At 44.9% G+C, this 22,205-nt stretch overlaps 2 protein-coding genes across 4 annotated transcripts; one reads left to right on the forward strand and one right to left on the reverse strand.

Annotated features, from left to right (window-relative positions):
- Positions 1-587: 587 nt before the first annotated feature.
- Tmem220 (transmembrane protein 220) lies at positions 588-10,156 on the forward strand. Of its 2 annotated transcripts, XM_057774482.1 has the most exons (6): positions 588-713; positions 1,132-1,161; positions 3,823-3,883; positions 4,727-4,850; positions 5,895-5,954; positions 8,992-10,156. In XM_057774482.1, the coding sequence occupies exons 1-6, from the start codon at positions 621-623 to the stop codon at positions 9,125-9,127; spliced, it is 504 nt and encodes a 167-aa protein (XP_057630465.1). In that variant the 5' UTR covers positions 588-620; the 3' UTR covers positions 9,128-10,156. The 2 variants fall into 2 exon arrangements, with proteins under 2 accessions (XP_057630465.1, XP_057630466.1); XM_057774483.1 differs by lacking the exons at positions 1,132-1,161; positions 5,895-5,954.
- A 1,647-nt stretch (positions 10,157-11,803) lies between these two features.
- Positions 11,804-22,189, reverse strand: Adprm (ADP-ribose/CDP-alcohol diphosphatase, manganese dependent). 2 transcript variants are annotated; one of them, XM_057774480.1, is made up of 4 exons: positions 22,131-22,189; positions 15,349-15,975; positions 14,082-14,198; positions 11,804-13,402 (listed from the first exon to the last, which is right to left on the reverse strand). In XM_057774480.1, exons 2-4 carry the CDS (start codon positions 15,947-15,949, stop codon positions 13,092-13,094), a joined length of 1,029 nt encoding a protein of 342 aa, XP_057630463.1. In that variant the 5' UTR covers positions 15,950-15,975; positions 22,131-22,189; the 3' UTR covers positions 11,804-13,091. The 2 variants fall into 2 exon arrangements, with proteins under 2 accessions (XP_057630463.1, XP_057630464.1); XM_057774481.1 differs by having other exon boundaries at positions 13,351-13,402; positions 14,078-14,198.
- Between the last annotated feature and the right edge of the window lie 16 nt (positions 22,190-22,205).

The following is a 22,205-nucleotide window of genomic DNA, read 5'->3' on the forward strand; positions in this document are numbered from 1 at the left end:
GCGACCTTAGCAAGGTCCAGCAAGTCACCTGGACACTGTAGGAGTCACTTTCCAACAGTAAAATGGGGACAGCGTCAACCCTGCCTCCAGGGCACCCCAAGGAAGACAGCACAGCAAGGCCGATGCCACACTTCTCCGCTAGGGGGCACCAAGAGACCGTCCTAGGACTAGGGAGTGCGGAGGGGCCCGTCCGCCATCTGAGTCCTGCCCCTCTAGCCCCGCCCCCGCCATCTGAGTCCTGCCCCACTAGCCCCGCCCCTCCATCTGAGTCCTGCCCTCTAGCCCCGCCCCGCCATCTGAGTCCTGCCCCGCTAGCCCCGCCCCGCCATCTGAGTCCTACCCTGCTAGCCCCACCTCTCCATCTGAGTCCAGCCCCTCTAGCTCTGCCCCACCTCGCCATCTAAGTCCTACCCTGCTAGTCCCACCTCGCCATCTGAGTTCGGCCTCTTTAGCCCCGCCCCCGCCATTCGAGTCCTGCCCCTCTAGCCCGTCCCCGCCTTTTGAGTTCAGCCCTCGCTGCGCCCAGCCTCCGCCCTCTGCACCCCGCCCTTCCTTCTGGGTCCTGCCCCACTAACCGTGCTCCTGCCTCTGGCCGCGCCTGCTCCTCCCGCTTCCAGGCAATGGCGCCCACAGGGGCTCCCTGGGCTCCCGGCTTGTGGCGGGCCTGCAACTTGCTCATGTCAGCCTTCTTCGCCCTGGCCGCCGTGGTGCAGGTCAGACAGGCTGAGGAGGGCGGGCAGGGGCAGCGGCACCGCGGAGACGCCCGGGCAGCCAGTTCGCAGGGTGAAGCAGAACGGGGGTTTCCCTTTCCCGAAACTGCTGAACCCTCTCTACCAGAACACGGATAAGTTCGTGTGATTAAGCAATACACTGAGAGCCTGACCTGGCGGCTGATTTCTCAGAAAGGGACCCAGCACTGCCACTCGGGTACCTTTCCGAATCTTCAGTTCCCGTGAGATTGAATGGGTTTCTGTGCCTGTGCAGACCCCTAGAGTAGTCGGCAGGTGTTCAGTACCCTGAGCTCACTGCAGCGCCTGGCTCTTCGCAACGAATACTAAATATGAGGTCAGACCAGACATAGGGCGCTTCGGGTCTAATGTCAGCTAACATCTTGATGTTTTGACATTCTAGGTGAATGATCCAGATGCAGAGTTCTGGGTGGTGAGTATGAGCTACTATGTTCCTCCATTTGACACAACTGTGCCTCTGATCCCAGCGCCATTTGCCTGAAACCTGAAAAGTCAACATTTGTGAGCTTATTTTCCAAATTTTTCTCCTTGAAGGGGAAAATCACTGTGATAATTAAACTTGCTCCGGGTGGGGTAAATTCTGAACTTTCTGGAGACATGGAAGTCTTTCCAGCAACTCTCATCCCCTTGACAATCACGTCACCAGTCATGACAATACAACGTCACGATGAATCTCCAGAAGACTGCAGCAAACAGCCACCTGTGCCACCATACCACTCCTCAAAACCCCTTTCCTTCCCCAGCCCAGTCCTCCTGCTGAGCCAGCCATTTCTGTTCTCAGCAGAACTACTCAAGCAGCTTTGCACAAAGTGCATCATCTTTAACATCACTGCCTTGAGATGCCATCCGAGGTAAAAGTAAAAAGGAATTCATCCAAACCCACTCCAGAGATAGTTATGTGCCCGGTGCCTGAGCGTTCCACCTCACCTGTGTATGGATAATGGCAAACAGGCCACACATTCTGACCATCCTCCCTCACTTCCACTCAGCCCTCCCTCACTTCCTCTGACAGCCTTCGAACTCTTGTGCCTGCCTCCTGTCGCCTGTTCCTAGGTCACCTGCATGTCACTGTCTGCTTCTAAACATTTGTTATTTCTCAAGCTAAGTTGGAGAGCCTCTATTTGGTCTTTAGGCTCATTGTAGCATGGCCCCGCCACATTTCCAGTATGGCCTTTGAAGTCCAGAAACGATGGCTATTGCACGCTGGAAGACATCACCTAACATTATTTCTGGACATGAGCCACTTCTAGCTGCCAAAGAAGTTGAAAACATAGTTTTGTAGTAGACAAGAATTAGAAATGAGTCCAGGGTACTCTACGATGCCATTGAATTAAGTTCTGTTAAGTGAGTACTATGATACCTTTAGTTTCTCCATTGTAAAATATCAACAAAGGTCTGGCAAGATGGCTCAGTGAGTAGAGGCACTCGCCCCAAAGCCTGAGAAACTGATTTTGGTCCTGGTCACCCACATAAAAGTAGAATGAGAGGACTAATCCCACAAAGTTGTCCTCTGACCACAACACATACATTGTACACACATAGATACATACAGATACACACTCATTTACTTGTAAAACAATAAACTAATTACATTTATTAAATCCCAACAGTAACAGAAAAGAACATTATAAGTGGATTGTACTGGGTTTATATCTTTGCTGAGCATTGTTTGAGCTTGTATATTAGAAGCAGTTCTTTTCATTCTCTCTGCCCCCAGTTTTTTCATCTTCTTCCATTATAGATAGGGAAAAGCATTTTAATGCCATAAGAGACTTACTTAAAGGATAAATTTGTTCATATAAGACACTGTAATAAGGCTGTGTAATTTGTTAAGACAGATATGCAGGCACTTGGATGCACATTTTAAAAATCTATGCCAAACATTTCTCATAGAGCACAATTGAATATTGTATGGTGTGTGCTTGCCTATCGTCTTCTGTCTCTAATTCTCTCTATTCCTGTCTGTCTCACTCCTGGGAGCAGAGTCATAGTTTTTTATGCAGACTGACCCAAGTGTCCTCAGAAGAGCAGCAGTGGCCCCTCCAGGGACTTGTCAGAAAGGCAGAATGCTGAAACTTCCTGGAGACCTCCCCAGTCAGCACCTGCATTTAAACAAGACCCCAGGTGGTTCCTTCATGCTAAAGCCTGGCAAGTGGAGGGCTGCCCGTAAAGAGCGTGACTGCCCATCTGTCAGGGACAATCTGACTTGCAGCTGCCAACTGGCTGATATTCCAGTCGTGAGCTGGGATGGAGAAGGAAAGATGAATCCAAATGCTCGCTGGGGTCAAGGTGAAAACTGGTCACTTAAGACAGATGACTCTGATAACTTCCGAAAAGACTGCTCTTTGGAACTGAAGGTTCCTGCTCTAAACAGTGCAAGCAGCCACCTCATTTGAAAGTCTCCAGGTTTTATGAAACACACGCACACTCATGCATGCAACCAGAGTCTGTTATGATGAGGCTTGGGAATGGGACTTCTTTAGGGCCGATCTTCCAACTCCCTTTCCAAAAAGAAGAGCCTGGTCTCAGTACTGGGCACATCAGACCCACACATATTTGGATGCTTTCCTGTGACTTTACTTGCAGAGGTGGAATACCGAATCACGTGGTCTGTGAGGTCCAGCCCAGCAGGGCCATCTGATCATTTGTGACTGTTCCCACTCTGTTTTGCAGAGAATGCTCTTTTATGCAGGTGGGGAAGGTCATTCTGGGTGTGGAAGTTGCTTGGGAGAGACTGGGAGGCCAACAGTGACTAAACACTCTTCTCAGACCTACATCTTGGGGAAGAAAAGTGTTTCTTGGAAGAGCCAACCAAGGGAGGTAAAAAAATCACAGCCTGATGTGGTGATGAGGTCATAATAGCAGGCGTTATCACATCCCCGGTGACGACTAAAACAGGAAAATTGCACAGCTTGGTGACCACTGATCACACATTTATTTGCTAGATCTTCCGAATGTGCTACATGTTGGGCACACTCCCGTTTCAGTGCTGAGGATGAGGACACTCTACGACTGGGCTACACCCCCGGTTTGGGCACACTTCCTAACCCTCCCGTTTCCTTTTTGCTGACAGGTGGTGTATCTGATCCCTGCATTGCTTACCCTGCTTGTTGGGTTTGATCCTCTTGTCACAGGTATGAACAGTGGATTCTCCACGGAGGCTCAGCAAATCAGAGTTCTTAGAATGGTGAGAATCTACCTGGCCCACTCCCAAGAGAAAACCGGGATTCCAGGCATTTCCTCTCCCTTCTCATAAGGAGGAGCTCCTCTTTAGCTAGACCCTCCTAGGGAGACTTCCCAAGGTCTTGGCGTACTAGCCGTTCTCAACTGTGACTTGAGACCTCTTGGGCTGATTGTTGTGTATGAGATTTAGCTCATAAGGGAGATGGGTTTGGTCACTGCACTGACTTCCTAAGCCTCTGGCTAGTGTCCAGTGAACATCAATCGTAGTGGTGATCTTATCTTCTCAGACTCCAGCAATCATTGCCTCTTAGGTGTTTTTTTATCTTCTACTCCAGATCAACTCCTTTACTTTGCACATTCTTAGAACACCACCACTCCTGATAACTACTTTCTTATTTGGAATTTATTCAAAATCTATGTCTACAAACTGCCATTTGTGTATGGAAAGAGCTTGTCATGTCTGTAACACACCTCTGCCTTTTTCACTAGTATATGTTGCTCCTTCCAATCGGCCGACGCATGGTACTTACAGCAACATACGGAATGCTTTTATGTGTACCCCAGGAGGGGCAAGCTCCTTACAAGCAAGAGCATGCTTTATGCCTCCTTGTGTAAGCTTACATGTTTTATTCCACTAAGCTAAGCAACAGAGAGTGATGAGGCCAGGTGCTGGTGATGGGCAAGTGGTGTGGGAAGGGTGGCTCTCCCAAGAAAATTAGTAAATTCTCATAAAGCAAGTAAAAGCCTGCTTCTGGATTCAACCTGATTAACAGCTGCAGGATGTGTACTTGTAGGTAATTTCATCTGGAAGAGCGTGTCTGTGATACACATGCTGTTCTGCGTGCTGTGGGCCAGCGGCTTGGCATACCACTTCTTGCGCCATGCACAGCAGAGCATCCTAAACGAGGAAGAAGGCAGGTGAGCAGTGACTTTTGCTCTTTGCAGGGGTGGGGCAGACCTGAGTAATCCTTTACAACAGCAACTTGCCTGTGCACAATGATGGTTTCACTCCCCCAAAAATGTACCTGGAGGAGCAGGGACATTAATAGCCATTATAGGATAAAGAAAATGTGGAAATGGTGGAGCCAGGATTCAAACCCAGCATTGTCTCTTGAACTCCTCTATCGCAGCTCTCACAGCCATTACCAATTCCACATTACTGCCGGGCGGGCAGACCTTGACACACACCCTTTACCCCATAACTAGTAAGGGCACAGTGCAAGTGCAATAATGTTCCAGTCTGATGAGCTGGTGACATCCTGAATCACTCGTAGGTCAGAGTCTAATGTGCAAGTGCAATCAGCCACCTCAGAAGTCAGAAGTCTGAGTCAACCTCTGCCAGCCTTGTTTGGTGTATTGCATATCCATCCCCTTGGTCAGAACCACTTATTCTGACCTTCCTTTGCTTGGCTCCCAGTCTTACTAAGAGACCTTCACTCACTTTCTTCCCACTGCTGGTGTCTGCTGGCACCGTGCTCCAGAGCCTTGTATGTTAGGTGTCTCTGACAAGGTGTGGTTTGCTCTGGACCCTAGCCTATGTAAACTGGAGAGGTGGCCAGGCTGGGTCTGCAGATGGGGATTTATACTAAGTGGATTGTCATCTCCAGTGTGAAGCCTGGGAATCAGGGTAGACTCAAAGTGGGGCCTCCAGTGGCAGTGACAATATGCTTATTCAGCCAATGCAAGAGGCACACCCACCTGACACACAACTCCATGAACACAGTCCCCTCAAGTTAGTCTGATTAACACTACAAGCCCTTATTCTCCCTGCAATCTTCCCCAGCTAGTTCAATCTGCTTAGAATTTGTATTGGTTTGAGTCCCTGCAAAGCACTGGCATCTTTAAAAGCTCAAAACTAATGACAAATGACCCCCAGGCTGTTTTCAGGGCTGTACCACTCCTAGTGACATGCAGCAGGGGGAGTGGCAGTCACTTCATAATGTAAAACATGGTGTTTTTCAGAGAGCTGTCTGGCCTGGTGATCATCACAGCCTGGATGGCACTTTGTCACAGTTCAGCAAAGTAAGTTCAACCCATCAGTTAAAAATCAAGGGCTCAGGGACGGGAGAGACAGCTCAGGGGTTAAGATCACTGGCTGCTTTTACAGAAGACCTGTGTTCAATTTCCAGCACCCACAGCATAAGCTCATACCTGGCTATCTGTTAGCCCAGTCCCAGGGGATCAGATGCCATCTTCGGGCCTCCACAATAAGGTTGCCAGTTAAAAAAAAAATTCACAATTACTTTGTGAGACATTAGCATACTTCTCCTATCCATTAGTACAAACAAACAAAGGCAGTGTAGATACAGGTTTTACTTACACAGTAAGAAACTAGACCTCATGAACACTCTAGGACTCATAATTATGGATGAAAAAATCTGGGGCTGGAGGAAGATGGCTTGGTTGTTGTTAAAGTACTTTGTTGAGGATCAGCCTCGACAAAAATACCTCTCGCCAGGGTAAGGCGTGGATTTAGAAATATAGTAAAGAATATGAAGGTGCGAATTAAAATACTGAAAATATTGGAAAAAACAAAATGGAGAAACATATTGGATAGTAGCGGGAAGGAATTTTGACTGGTCCTCAACAAATAGCAGCCCAACATGGTGCCAACCAATCAGCCGACAGCACTTGCAGTGAAAGTCTAAGGACCTAAGTTCAGATTCCCAGCACCCATGTAAAACCAAGTAGATCTGTGCACACATGTAACCCCAGTGCTTAAGAGACTGGAGACTGATGGGTCCTAGAGGCTTGCTGGCCAGCCAGCCTAGCCAATCTGTGAGCTCTAAGTTCTGTAAGATGCTCTGCCTCCAAAAAAGGTGGACTGTGAGGCTGGCGCGATGCCTCAGTAGCTAGGAGCACCTGTTGCTCTTGGAGTAGCCCTGCGTTCAGTTCCCAGCACCCACATGATGTCTCACAACAGTCCCATAGCTCCAGTCCTGGGGGATCCAATACCCTTTGGCCTCCAGGGGCACCAGGTAGGTACACATGTGATGCTCTTACATACATGTAGGCAAATACTTATACACACAAAGTAAAAAATAAATCTTAGAACAGCTGTAGACAGTGAGTGATAAGACAGTGTCAACCTCTGGCACACACACACACACACGCACGCACACACACGCTCACATGCACATGGCTGGCAGAATCCACTTCCTTTTCACATGCACATTATTTCAAAACCACTATAGGCTCAGCCATAAATTACCCCCTACATAGTTCAAAGAACTTATATCCTACAAAGTATATTCTCTGAGCATAGTGTAATTGACATAGAAACCATTAACAATATAATTAGGCAATTGCTGTACATTTGGAAATTAGGATATTTGCTTCCAAATATGTGGGCAAAAAAGAAAGCACAGTAGAAATCAGAAACACCTGGAACTGAAAGGGTAATTCTAACATTTATGAAATGCAGTTTAGAACCACTCTCAGACGTAAGTTCTGGACTTAAGAACATATTTGATATGAAGGGGTGAAGAGCCTGGGATAAATGAGCTAGGCTTTAAGGTTAGAGGAACATCGAATTAAACGCCCCCTGAAACAAGAAATAAGCATTAAAGCAAAAACGAATTAAATGAAAAACTAACACACAAAGATAAGAAAACCAATAAGGCCAAATAAGGACTCTCTAAAATCATCACCTGAATAAGCCCTAGCAAGACCTAAAATAAATACATATTTATTTTACATATACATACAAGAGCAGGATCCTGAGGAGGCATGGATAAAAGAAACGTTAGGGGTAAATGAGAACACACAACACAGCTAATGAATCAAGTCCTCAAATAGCATTGCATACAACTGTGCATTGTACTTAAAATCCTAGATGAAGTCAACAAATCCACGAAAACATTCAGTTGACTTAAAGAGGTTATCAACAATATTGTAAGGCATTTAAGGGCATTCCTATCCTAGACTTGATTTATAAAATGTATTCATTTATCGTTCAGGTACTGGAGACTGAATATAGGGCTTGTGCATGCTAAGGCAATTGTTCAACCAGTGAGCTATATCCCGACTTCTTTATTTTTTATGTTGAGGCAAGGTCTCAGTTGCCCAGTCTGGCCTTGAACTCACTTATCAGGCTGGTCTTATATTTCCAATCCTCCTGCCTCAGTCTCCTGAGTAGCTGAGATCACAGAACGGCATCACCAGGACTGTGGCTATCCACTGGGGCATGGCCAACCTACCAGGGACCACACCCTTAAAGAAAGCTGACTCTTCCTCCCAGAACAACCGTAAATTCCCTAGTTTGTTGTGGGGGTAGGGGACCATGAGCCCCTACTCACTCAGCTGGATCCTCCTTATGTCTTGGAAGTTTACTTCATCACTTTTCAGTCTTTTTGTTAAGTAGGACTTTTTATTTATTTTTTTAAAATTTTCCCTACAACACAACTCTAGACCTGGCTGGCACAGCTGACGAAGACTGACATACAGGAGGGACAGTGCTGACCATTAGCAAATGCCTCCTAAGCAGGAGGGAGGGGCCACTTTCCAACGCATGTGGTGAGGGCAGAACCTCTACAACAAAATTACCAAAAACATTTTAAAAATAGAATTATAGTAATTTCACTCATAAGCACAGAGGGCAAAATCTTTATTTTTAAAGATCGTATTGTTATGAGAAAAAAAAGAACTGCAAAAATCACTTCCAGGTGGATTATCGGTCTAATTTAAAATTACAAAACAACAAAATTTCTAGAGAAAGCAATAGTGTCTTCAAGACCCTGGAAAAGTTGGGCAGGGTGCTAGCTACATCTTACACTAATACTCCGGGAGCAAGGCAGGAAGATTGCTATGAGTTCAAGGCCAGCCTGAGCTACATAACAAATATAAGGCTAGCAAGGGCTCTACAGTAAGACCCTGCCTCAAGCAAGCAAAAAGTCTCAGGGAGGGAAAGATTTCTTACAAGGGGATGAAAATAAAAAGGGAAAGACTCATTTCAATAAAGGGAAACTAATAAGATGTAATGTTTTACCAATTCAAACTTCATGCATATTTCCAAGGCAATTTGTTATCTTGGACTTTATAATACTTTTTGTTTCTATAGGAATCCAGCTGGTGGAAGAATGCACTTGGCTATTGCTCTTGCAATCGCGCTTTTCCCACTCATTTCATGGGTCTACGTATACAGAAACAAGGAGATGCGGTCCTCTTGGCCAGCGCACTGCAAGACAGTCCTCTAGATGAATTCAATAGCATTTAAATTAGTATTTTCAATATTTTATATACATTAGGTATAAATAAGCCAGGAAATAGGACAGTTTCCCGGTTTATTTCAAGAAATCTGAGTGAATACTAGAGATGATTCAAAGTCTTGAGAATTTAACAGGACCGCCTGCAACGTGAAGACTGGACAGATAAGAAGTGGGCCCTGATTCTCCAGAGGCCTCTTTGCGCACAGCAGTGGAACAGGCACTGAGCAGAAATTTGAGCTTGAATTCAGCCTTTGTGCTATGTGACTGGGGCAAAACCAGGAATGTCCTGGTGGATAGATATTTCCTCGTGTGTAAAGTAGGATGTCAGAGCTCCTTAGTTACTGCAACCGAACAGATGTGAAGGCACCCCGAGAAGATAGAGTGTGCAGATTACAAAGCACTGTCTGTGATTACAGAGAGAGGGGGCAGAGGTTGGGAAATATGTGGACACAGCAGTCAATTCAGGAAAAAACTGTAATCCCGACTCAGTGACATGAACTACAGAAAACTCTAGGACATGTGAGTCAAATGATAGGCTTGTCCTGCAATGAAAGTAGAAAACCATAGAAATTAAAGTATAGAAAAGATGAATTTGGAATATAGAAAAGATGGATAGGGAATGGTAATCCTAATTTCTTATTCTCAGTGAAAAATAAGATGGAAATCTACATTCTTTTAACGGGTATTGGTGTGACCGCACTGAGAGCACTGTAGGGCGACAGCACCCAGAGCGGTCACACGTTACTGAGCACTTGGCTTGTGGGCAGGGTGACCAAAGAAGTAAATTCATAACTTTGTACTTTTAGAGGCAGGTACTCAATTGCCAGAAAAAGTTGTGTGCTTAGAATGACGTGCGTATGTGCCATGCACGAAGTATTTGAAACAGTTTAATCAGGAGACTGTGCTCCAGTACAAAACAATAATAAAGTTTAGAGATATAAACACAAATTGTATTTTATACTGATTATATGATGAAAAATAATTTTGAGATAAATTAAGCTAAATAAAATATATTGTATTTACTTCTTATTTATTTTAAATATTTATTATGTATACAACATTCTGCCTCCATGAATGCTGACACACCAGAAGAGGGCGCCAGATCTCATTACAGATGGTTGTGACCCACCATGTGGTTGCTGGGAATTGAACTCACGACCCGTGGAAGAATTTCTTAACCACTGAGCCATCTCTCCAGCCCTGTATTTACTTTTTAAAGTGTGACTGCCTGAGTAGGTTAGATTATTTAATTAGCCTAGTTTATCTAGGCTGGACTGAAATTCCATAACCAGATGAGTGGTTTGGATGAGAAAGGCCCCCATATGCCTGGATGGCCCCCAGGTGGCATCCCTATTTGGGTAGGCTAGAACGTGTGGCATGGCTGGAGGAAGAAGTCACTGGGGATGAGATGTGAGGTTTCGAAAGACTCAGGCCATTCCCAGCATCTACGCCTCCTACTTTTGGTCTGTACTTGTCTTTGGTCCTTACCCATGGAATAGTTTTGATTTATTTTTAGGCAGGTCATTGTAGTTAAGGCTAGCCAACATGGAGGCTAAACTTCCTCTTCCTTGAGTATTTATGGTTTTATTTCAGTATAAATAAGATGTGTATGGGAAACATCAGTCCATTTTCTGTGCTGTGCATCCTGCTTTGGGCTTGGGTGGCCTTGCTGGCCTGTTACACTGCTCTCTCCATGAGGGTTTTTGCAGTTCTTGGAGGTAAGACCGAATGATCTCAGCACAGGGAGACTTGCTGTTTATCAGGGGCACTTCCAGACCGGGACTTCCAAAAACCACTGGGCAGTGCTGTTTTCTTGTCCTTCCCATAACCAATAGTGGGCATCAAACTTTGGCCTGGAATCTTCTCTGTACCTCGATATTTCTGGATTTCTGCTAGTTATACTTAGTTTTGACCTATCATCGGTCTGAATGGCACAGGAAGAACTTTCTGGCTTCAGAAATGATACTGAGATGGCAGCCACTGGTACACGCAGTGCTTTGAAGGGGTAAAGACTACACTCTATTTTTCTACTGCGTTTAAGAATCGACAGCAGATTTAACATTCCAGTTCTCAGAATGTTTCCCCAGAGCCCCACAGTCTTCTCCCTTTTCCTATGCTTGCCCATCACAGTTTGCTCTCTAGACACACCCACAGCTCAGGAACTAAAGAGTTCCACCTAGGCCTTAGCTCTCTACCCCTCACTCACTCATCTTCCCCACCCATCCAAACCATTTTTCTTTCCTTTTCCCCCCCATGTCATCCCTAATCTCTTTAAATTAAATTCAAGTTTCTCTTCCACATTTTTCGTCCTTTTATATGTGGTGGGCAATTTCTCAATTTGTACTTGTGTTTGTATGTCTCTTTGCATCCTGGTGACATCAGTGTACACAGAACACACGAGTCATGCTGTGGCCGGCTGGGTAGAGTCAAGATTCCTGTGGCCTTACGCTCTGAGATGAACTTTGCACATGAGATCAAGAATCCTGACACGGAGCCGGGTGGTGGTGGCACACACCTTTAATCTTAGCACTCAGGAGGCAAAGACAGGCAGATCTCTGTGAGTTGGAGGCCAGCCTGGTCTACAAGAGCTAGTTCCAGGACAGGCTCCAAAGCTACAGAGAAACCCTGTCTCAAAAAAAAAAAAAAAAAAAAAAACCACAACAAAACAACAACAACAAAAAACCCAACAAAAAGAAAGAAAAAAGAAAAAAAGAATCCTGACATGGACAGGTGCTTAGACTACCCAGAGGGTCAAGCAATGCCCAAGTGCACCTGGAGAGGCTGGAAGAGGTAAGAAATGTGACTCTGCCCAGAGCTTCCCACTGAAATGTGGCTATAACAACAAACACTTTGTTTGCAGCCTGATGAAATGGTTCAGAATCCTGACCTTTAGAATAACCTGAGAACAAATGCACGTGGTGGCTCACCACCTATGCCAAGAATTCCCTGGAGCAGCCACAGAAAATGGACCTGTTCTGGTAAGCACTTCACGGTCCTTACATTGACCTGTTTTCTGGTAAGCACTTCACGGTCCTTACATTGACTAGTATTTCTATTTTTCAGCCTTGAATCAAACTCTACTCATCAATGGTCGGTTTGCTGTCAAGACTTTCTGCAGATAAGCTTTGAAACAAGCAAAAGTACAGTTAAATGGGCTCCATCTGTCTAGAGAAGAAGTAAAAAATAAACCATTTTATATAGTGTGGTCCCACAGAGTACTGGGTATTTCAAACAGAGCAGGCTAGCCAGCACTCAGCACTTGGTCCTGGTGTTACTTAGCACTTCCCTGAAGGCTCTTCTGAGATGGAAGCACCATGTTTTCACCTGAAATAACTTCTCAGTTTTTCTTCACAGAATAGGAATGTCATCTTTATCTAAGTATAGGTGCTCTGAACCAAAACGGTCCACACAGCGGGGAAGCAAGGCAGACTTGCCTGGGCTTTCATATATGAAGCTCTAGAGTTAACACAAGTGCACACACTCCTTGCACAAAAAAGAACAAATTCAAATTAGGCTGTATACAGTCCCTTATCAGACTATATACATATATATGCCCATGAGTCTCCTTCCTGGTTTACTTTATGTCTAGCTGTTGGGGCTTGGATATATTATCTAGAAACACTTCTGAATTTCATCTTCACTCACACATACTGAAAGCCACAAATCCACTTTGTACACAAACAGAATACTTAAGAAAGAAACTGAGAATCTAGCTTTGTTTGTTTGCTTGTTTTCAAGACAGGGTTTCTCTGTGTTAATAGCCCTGGCTATCCTGGAACTCACTCTGTAGACCAGGCTGGCCTCAAACTCAGAGATCTTCCTGCCTCTGCCTCCCAAGTGCTGGGATTAAAGGTATGTGTCACCACCCCCAGTGAGAATTTAACTTTTTATGCAACGAAGTAAATACAAAACAGCAGCATTCTCTTTCTACAAAGACAGACAAGATAATAGACTACAAACACACAGCCTGCTCCCTTCTGTAGTTCATAACTCTGTCTGGAACTCTGCCTCTCCCTTTCAGTAGCATTTTGTCAGGGTAGACGTGAACTGTGCCGAAGGCCTGGCTATCTGGAGCTGTTTCAATAACTCCTTCAAGGTTGACGTGGTGCACACCAAAAGGATCCTCAGAGTAACCACCGTCATGTGTGTGACCAGCAAGGAAACACACCACACACTTGTGAGACCATATGATTGACAGGGCATCCATGTAGTTCCAAGCCAGGCACACGCTATCAGAGGCCTCTGGATAAATGGGAAGATGGCCTGTTAAAGAAAAATTAGAAGCCAATTAAATCAAGAAAAAAAGACTGAAAGCTACTATTCAGGAAAACCAAACCTAAGTATGATCCTTCTTCACCCACATGAAGACCAAGGTGGCAATGTGCTCTATAATTTCAGCACTTAGGAAGCTGCAGGAGGAGGATCATGAGTTCAAAGCCAGACTGAGCTACAAAGCGGGCAACCTATAGCCACATCTCCGGCACACAGAACAGACAGATGGGTAGCTGGTTCAGATATAAGGTGGAAGACATTTGTATAAAAAACGATGTCCGAAGCCCACAGAATCCCCAGGCCATCCTGTGCTGGGCATCTGTAAAGACAGCCAGATTTTGTGCTGGAATCCAATCTCACTGATATCAGTAAATAGGAATGTTACATATAAAGAATGATGTAGCTTAAAACAAAAACAAAACAAACAAACAAACAAAAACCAAACCAAACCAAACAAAAATGGTTAGGAGCTGCCCAGGGGTTGTGACATAAAAACATCACTGAACAAAACAGTGCAGGGGACTTTAAAGAACCTATGGGGATCAAGGCTGCCAGGTCCAATTTGCTGCTGAGAAAACTGATTAACATCCGGAATATTACTATTCTTTCATGGATAACTTCCCAGTTTCTAAAATGCCACTGTAACCAAAGAAACAATTTACATACTTACTCACGATCACCACCTTTTCCTCGTTCAGGTCAGAGAATGTAAGAACTTCATTCAACCAGTTCAGCTGTTCTTGGCTGAATCCTCCATTAAACTGGACATACTGGGGCTCAGAAAGTCCTGAATGAATTCAGCAAATTAGACCTATCACATGTCATTTCCTCCCTCATTTGGACATTCAAGTTTGAGTAACATAAAGAACATGTTCTTCTGATCACCATCTTCAGAATGTAGAGCAATACATAAAGACAGCGATGTGCGTTCTAGTCTTGGCCTCCGCTGCTTACTTCACTGCCTTTCCACAACTCTGAAAATACAACCCTTTCTCTCTGTGTCTACTGGGCCTACTACACAGTCTTGTACTTGTCCCCTTCACCCCAGTGGATCCCGTGCTTCTTAATAATGTCAAAGTCTTATGCAACCCAGTGCCCCTGCACTTGTGTCTCCCTGTGCCTGCCAGTTTCTACCAGTTTCCTGCCCAACTCTTTCCCAGTGTAAATCCCGTCATCTAGACAACAGTTTGAATACCTTCTGCTCACTTATCTACAACAGCATCCCTAGTTCTCTGCTGTAACAAACTGTTTTCTCAGCATAGTTACCACTGGGGAGACAACCTTGCTTTTGTTTCATTTACTGCTACAGTTTGGATCTGAAATGTTCAATATGGCTCCTGTGTTGAAGACTTGGTCACCAACTGTGGTGCTATTAGGAGGTGGTAGCATCTTTTAGAGGCAGTAGCTAGTGAGGGAAGTGAAGTCACGAGGGAGACTATGAGCTCAGGCCCTCTTTTCCCACTTTGCTTCCTGGCTATGAGTAAGCAGCTTGCTCTAGTTTGTATTCCCTGTCCTAACATGCTGCTTCAGCACAGCCCATATGCAACCATGTCAAGAGACTATGGACTAACCCCCGCCCCAAACCTATAAGCCAAGACAAACCTTTCCTCCTTGTAAGTTGATTATTTTAGGTATACATTTATTTTCTGTCTTACCTACCTACTGCTATGGTTCTCTATCTATCTATCTATCTATCTATCTATCTATCTATCTATCTATCTATCTTAGTCCAGAATGGGCACTCAAATATCTGCTCAATGTCTGAGGTTTGTGTTACTTATAATCAATTTATGTGACATCAAGCTTGTAAGAATCCTGACCCTGAACAATGGCGACAATAAACTTTTACCTTAATCATCCATCTTCCTGCTGAATAAAAGGTAGCTGAAGAATTTAAAGACAATGTATTAGATTCTCAGTTCAAAGCAATAATTCACCTTGGGGACTATTTAACTCCACATTTGGGTTGTGTTCCCTCAGCATCTTCATACACTGCTCATATTTTGGAGAAGACTGATCTATGCCCAGGACACTCAGGTCATAAGCATCAAGTAAAATGAACCGGAATTTAGGGAATGGTACGAAGTGATAAGCATAATAGTTCTCTGATGGCATGGTCTCAGGATGCTGCACAATTCGGTCTTCTAGAAACTTGCTGTTAAGTTTAGAGTTCGTTAAGAAGTCTCTACTGAAGTTATAGAATTCATGGTTTCCCCATGTGTGGTGAACTGGGGCTTTAAGTAATTTGAATGTGTTCATGACAACTTCTAGAGACTTTTCCGATACTTTATACTGTGCGTTGTAGCCATCGATGATGTCTCCGAGCTGCAGGACACAGCACGGCATGCTGCTTTCTTTATTCCAGTCTTCAATGGCACCCTCTAAGTGAACAAGACTGTGTCTGTAGTACCTCCGCCTGCTTCTTTGATAATTGAATCCATCTTCTAAATCAGCATATTGAATATCTGCTATAACTCCAAAGGAAAAAAGTGGCTCTGAACCATCGGACAGGGCATCAGGGTCCAGCTTCTCAGCCATTACCTCCAAGCAGGCTTCTAAGTAAGCTATCAAGAGGGAGAAGATATTCAAGTTAAAATACTGCAGCTTTCCAATGGACAGAAGAAAACGACAAAACAGGTTAACTGACTAGACAGCAAGATAGACAAGTGTGCAGGCTCTAGAGGCCAAAGTCTTAGCTCTAAAATGCTTCAGTTCTCATCTGTAAAAAGACGATAACCTCTGTTGCTCAGAAGACTAACAACTTACAAAAGGGCACTATCATATTGACCATCAGGAATTCCAACTACAACAGCCAAATTCAAATCTGGAACCATTTCTCACCTCCCACCCATTTAAAATACGATGACACACCCTCTCCCAAGTCAAACAATTCCCTGGAACCCAGCCGTGGCACTGTCCCATGACACGCACACTCATCCCCTCCATTTCCAGAGCAGACCTCCACTCTGGGACACTCGAGCAGGCCGAGTCTTTTCTCTTTGTTGATGAGCAGCCTGAGAATCAGTCTCTTCCTTTTCTGTGTCTGGAGTATAAGGAAAGACAGTGATATGAAAAGAGAAGGAGGTGGTTTAAAAAGGAATGTCCCCAGAGGCTTGGGAATTTGGTGTACCGCCCCCAGTTGGAGGCGTTACGGGGAGGTGCAGCCTTGTTGGCATAAGTAAGCCACCGAGGATGGGCTTTCAGAGTTTAAAGTTAAATCTCTGGTTCACGCTGCCTTTGAATATGTAATCTTTCATTGTTCTGCTGTGCCACCATGCCTGCTGCCTGCTACAACATGCTCATGGGGTGGAGGAAGGAGGTGTTGGAGATAGGGTCTCTATGTAGCCCTGGCTACCCTGGAACTCCTTGTGCAGATCAGGCTAGCCTAAAACTCATACAGATTCATCTGCCTCTACTTTCAGAGTACTAGCACTAAAGGCTGTGCTACCTTGCCCGGATAAAAAAGATTTTTATCCCTCTAAACTATAAGCCAAAATAAACTCTTCCTTAGGTTATTATTTGACCACTTTTTAAAAAGTCACAACAGAAAAGTAACTAGTACCAAGAAGAATAATTTTGAGTTTAAAAAAGCCAGGGTAGGTGCACCCCTCGCGGTCCTGAGTTCCTTGCTCGTGCTCACTCTCCTTCTGCTCTTCCTTTGGATCGTGAGACTTCAATCCAGTGCTCCAATGTTGGTCTCTGTCTCTGTCTTCTTTTGTCGCCTGATGAAGGTTAATATTCAGGAGGATGCTTATATGTTTTTCTTTGGGTTCACCTTCTTATTTAGCTTCTCTAGAATCACGAATTATAGTCTCAATGTCCTTTATTTATGGCTAGAAACCAAATATGAGTGAGTACATCCCATGTTCCTCTTTTTGGGTCTGGCTTACCTCACTCAGGATAGTGTTTTCTATTTCCGTCCATTTGCACCCACACACTGAGGCAAAGGGGATGTTCTATCGGGAACTCACCAAGGCCAGCTGGCAGGGGTCTGATAAAGCATGGGACAAAACCGGTCTCGCTGAACATAACGGACAATGAGGACTACTGAGAACTGAAGAACAATGGCAATGGGTTCTTGATCCTATTGCACGTAATGGCTTTGTGGGAGCCCAGGTAGTTTAGATGCTCACCTTAATAGACCTGGATGGAGGTGGGTGGTCCTTGGACCTCCCACAGGGCAGAGAAACCTGCTTGCTCTTTGGGCTGAGGAGGGAGGAAGACTTGATTGGGGGAGGGGGAGGGAATGGGAGGTGGTGGCGGGGAAGAGGCAGAAATCTTTAATAATTAAATAAATTAATTAATAATAAAAAAAAAGCCAGGGTAGGGGCTGGAGAGATAGATACCCAGTGGTTTAGAGAGCTTCCTGCAGGTACCAGAATTGCAAGGACCCATGTCAGAAAGCTCACACAACCTGTAACTCCAGTCACAAGGGAGCTGATATCCTCTTCTGGTCGCTCAAATATATGTGCGTGTAAATATATAGAAAGAAATAAGTAAAAATACAAACACTACGAAATCAGTGTAAGCACTCGTCCTTTCCATGAGCAGCAGGCCCCACTTCAACAGCTGAGTTCTAATTTGAACCAGTTTTCCTAATCTTAGCATCAACCCCCATCCCTGAATGAGAACAGGAAACAAATCTTTTCATTCCACACATAGTCTCCATTTAAACTTGGGAAAAGAATCTCATTAGGTTATTTATAAGCAGAATATGTAACTCTAAAAGAACCAAGAATACTAAGGATTATGACAAACATAGAAGGTCAAGGTGCTAAGTTATCAACTGTTCTTACTATAAAAGATAAACCACTGCAGTTCTATCTGAACTGATTAAGACCTTCTAAAAACTCTCTGACTAAAACCCTTCTGAATCCTGGTCGCTAGCCACCTGTTCCACCTAGTTCTGGAGTTCCTATCTAATCCCAGTTAAGTGTACTCCTACCAGAGGCTCCTGCTCCATTCTCAGCGCAGGGGCCAGACGCAGCCAGGAGGAGCACGAGGGGCTCTCCTACTCTGAGACTGCTGGCACTGGATGGCTCATTGGGTAAAGGTACTGCTAAATGCCAAGGCTAATGAGCGTCTCTGCTCTATCTGTGACCCCTTAAGGGAAAGCTGAGAGTCCAGGTGGAAGGGCCAGGCTACATTCATGGACAGACGGTTAGGATCACAGTGAGTAAGGGTGGGCAAAGAGAACCACGCATGGAGAGAAATTATTCGGCTAGTTCTGGGCTGTGCTTCATGATTCAGGGAAATAGATGCAAGAGGGCTTGTGGAGAGAGACCAGAAATTCAAATCCATCTCCAGTGGGGAAATGGAGAATAAGGAACAAATTGAACTTTTCACAATCTCCATCTACACAAAACACCCACACAACACTCAAAGAAAAGTATTTCACAATGTTAGTGCCAATAAGATAAAGTGTGAGGCAGGACATGCTTGTGACTGAAAAGGCTGGAAGGGGAGAGGGCAGCCGACCACAGTCCTGACGGAGACCAGACCTTAGTTTCACTTCACTAGAGTGGGACAGAGCTGAGCAAGCAGGTCTCATGAAACCATAACTTATGGGTGACCATCAGCAAGCCCTCCCACAAGCCCTTGTGCTGGCTCAGCAGGCCCCCAAAGCCCTTGTGCTGGCTCAGCAGGCCCCCAAAGCCCTTGTGCTGGCTCAGGAGATGCTCCCAGACTTCTGCACGCTAGCGATAGATTTCCCAACTCTGCTGCATCATACTGATTCATCCTGAAACTCCTTTCTGCAGCTGAGAACCCTAGCCTCACCCAAGCACAGGTTTCTAAAGAGAGTAATTGAGACGGCTAGAGGTAGCAGCAGGAAGGCTTCCTGCTCCTGCTCCATTGGGGCTGCCGCCTTTCCTGGTAGCTGCAAAGGGACAGTCCATAATGTAAGTGTCGCTTCAAGAGCACCCCACGATAAGATCTCTTGTATCTGCAAAGCATGCGAAGACATGAAAGCTCTTTTCAGACAAGAGAGAAAAATGCTTACCTTCTTAAAAACAAAGCTAAGCCCCATTTTAAAGATCTATCAGTAACTGAAACCTTACTTTGTGTCTCAATTTGCATCACCGTTTTTCTTTTGGGTGCTGCTGGTATAATACATAATCAATAACTACAACTTTACATTATTGCCCTTTTATCTAAGTAATCATCTTAACCATTAAAATCTTTCTTAGGGGCTGGAGAGATGGCTCAGTAGCTGAGTTTGTTTGCTGGTCATTCCTGGGAAACAGTTCAGATCCCGGCAACCATACTGAGTGACTCACAGCTTGCTGCAACTCTATCTCCAAGGGATCCAAAGTCCTCTTCTGGTATTTGAGGGCACCACACAGATAGGCACATTCACATAAAATAAGTCTTTAAAAAAATTAAGAATCCATAGATAGAAGCAATGGCTCAAAAATTAAAGAGTGAAGACTGTCCTTGCAGAGGATATGAGTTCAGTTCCCAGCACCCATGACAGGTGGCTCACAACCACCTGGAGCTCCAACTCTGGCCTCTTTGGGCACCCACACTCATATGCACACACACATTTTCAAAACTTTTCTAGCATTGTTCTTTGTATTTTCCCATACTCTCAGTAGATAATCAGGTGTATACTTCTGCCAATTCTTAACCCAAAAGTGATGAGGACAGTCACGCTGATGGCCCCTGGTAGTCTGTCAATAGCACAAGGAGAACCTGCGCCACCATTAAAGTGCTGGGTATATATACCAACAACCAGGACATGTATCTCAATCCTCCAAGATTTATACACCACAATTAAATCACTGTAGGGGTTTGTGGCAAGTTTTAATGATTCATTAGCATCACAGGTCTCAGGTACCACATGGTTAAAGGCCTGGTTACTTCAGTGCTAATCTTAGGACCAGGTGTAACAATCTTTATTGTTTCCGCGGTTAGGTGTGGTGAGTAATGGCATCCTCTCATTGACATCCCCGTGGAATGATTATCTTGCATGCTCAGATTCCCTCTCATACTATACAGATGAGACAGCTTGAGACAGCTGATGGCTGGATAGGCAGGGTATATATCCCTGTCCAGCAAATAAGTTATACAACCAACACCAACTACAACTACCATTAACTCTTAAAATTAAGGGATCAAAGTCTCAGAGGGGAAGTGAGGTAGGACACATGGAAAGGGATTGGGTTGGAGTCCCTTGTCAGTTGAGAGTCAGGATTTTCCCACTATTAGTAGTGTTTGCTGTGAAGGTCGCCTACAAAGGAACAATATTCCCTTTATATAGAAATTTCAAATGTTAAGACAGCAATGAACTATGCTTAAGGCCTAAGCACATATCGCCTTGGAGTATGGTCCTGCTCCTTTCCCAGACACAAAGCTACAGTGTCTGGAAACTTTACAAACAAGACTATAAACTTTATTTGCACTAAACACGTCTCACGGCCTTTGTATAATTCTATGTAGTGCACCCCTAGAGCCAGTCTATAATCTCATTTCCCAGGAAAAGAAAAAATATGTTCGACAGTCTTTTGAGATATACCTTCAGAAGCCATCCAAATCATACACACACACACACACACACACACACACACACACACACTTATATGTTATAAAGACAAGTGTGACTCTCCTAAGAGGCCCGCATCCATGCTTTTGGCTGTGTACTCTCCTCCTAACCATCTTTCTATTAACCGCTGTTCTTTAAATTTGAAAAACCTCTCCATAAACTTCAACAATGATTTCTTAACTAAAAAAAAAATCTACTAGCTTTGAGCATAAATTTCAGAAGATTCCAGATCAACTCAACTAGAGAAGAAACAAATCCCATTAAACTACAACAGTAATTGCGCGTTGGAGAGCAGCACAATAGGTCAGACGGTCCAAACATTGAGATAAACAGGATCACGTTAATGCAACAACAACCAAAGCAATGATGGGATCTCACTGGGGTTGAAAAAAAAAAAAAAGCTTTTATTAAAGGGTAGGGGCTGTTGTTTTACAAACCCCAAGCAACCACGGAGGCAGGGTGGGAAGGGAGGGGCAAAGGTTGCTGACACTGAGACAGAAAGAAGAGCCGGTAACTGCCCAGACCAGGCACAGCAAATAATAACAAGCAAATGAGCGGAACACGAGTTAAAATTTTTCAAGAAACGAAAAATAAGTATGTAGCTGTAGCCAACTAACTAAGCAGTCCCAAATGAGGAAACCTTCAACAAACTTTAAAATCGGGGGTGGGGGGAAGTGGGAGTGGCGAGACCTTTACGAGAAACGACGAAACTGAAACGATCCGGTGGATAAATGAAGGATGTGGTATGTATGACGCAGCACACACTTTTGCAGTGCCTTGCTCTCAGGCGACTTGTACGGTAGTTACAAGTGCGGGCACTTTGGTCTTAAGCCTTCTCATCACCCTAGGCACCCAAAGTCTTATTAGTATTTTTTTTCCCCTAAGTCATGGATTACTTCAAATGCCATGAGACGACTTCTAATTGTGGGGTCCGAGACTTTGCTGTTCTACTTGGCCCGTTTTTTACTGAGCAAGAGGAGGGGGTCCCCAGTCTCTTACAGCTGGGAGGAGCGAACCCCGCTAGGAGACCCGGGGCCACCTTGTCCCATCGTCCTGTCCAAGGATGTTTGGTTGTTCCAGCAGCCGCCAGGCTCAGTTCAGGACCCAGAAGCACTCCCGCCCAGGGTACGCCGCCTACAGCCCGCACCACCCGTTCCCTGCCAGAGAAGTACCTACCGCTGGCAGCTGTGCAACCATGGACTCCTTGACAACCCGCGGGTAAACTGCATCACCACCGAGCCAAGAGGAAAG

This window comes from Chionomys nivalis, chromosome 7 (assembly GCF_950005125.1).
Source record: "Chionomys nivalis chromosome 7, mChiNiv1.1, whole genome shotgun sequence".
NCBI classification, from domain to species: domain Eukaryota; kingdom Metazoa; phylum Chordata; class Mammalia; order Rodentia; family Cricetidae; genus Chionomys; species Chionomys nivalis.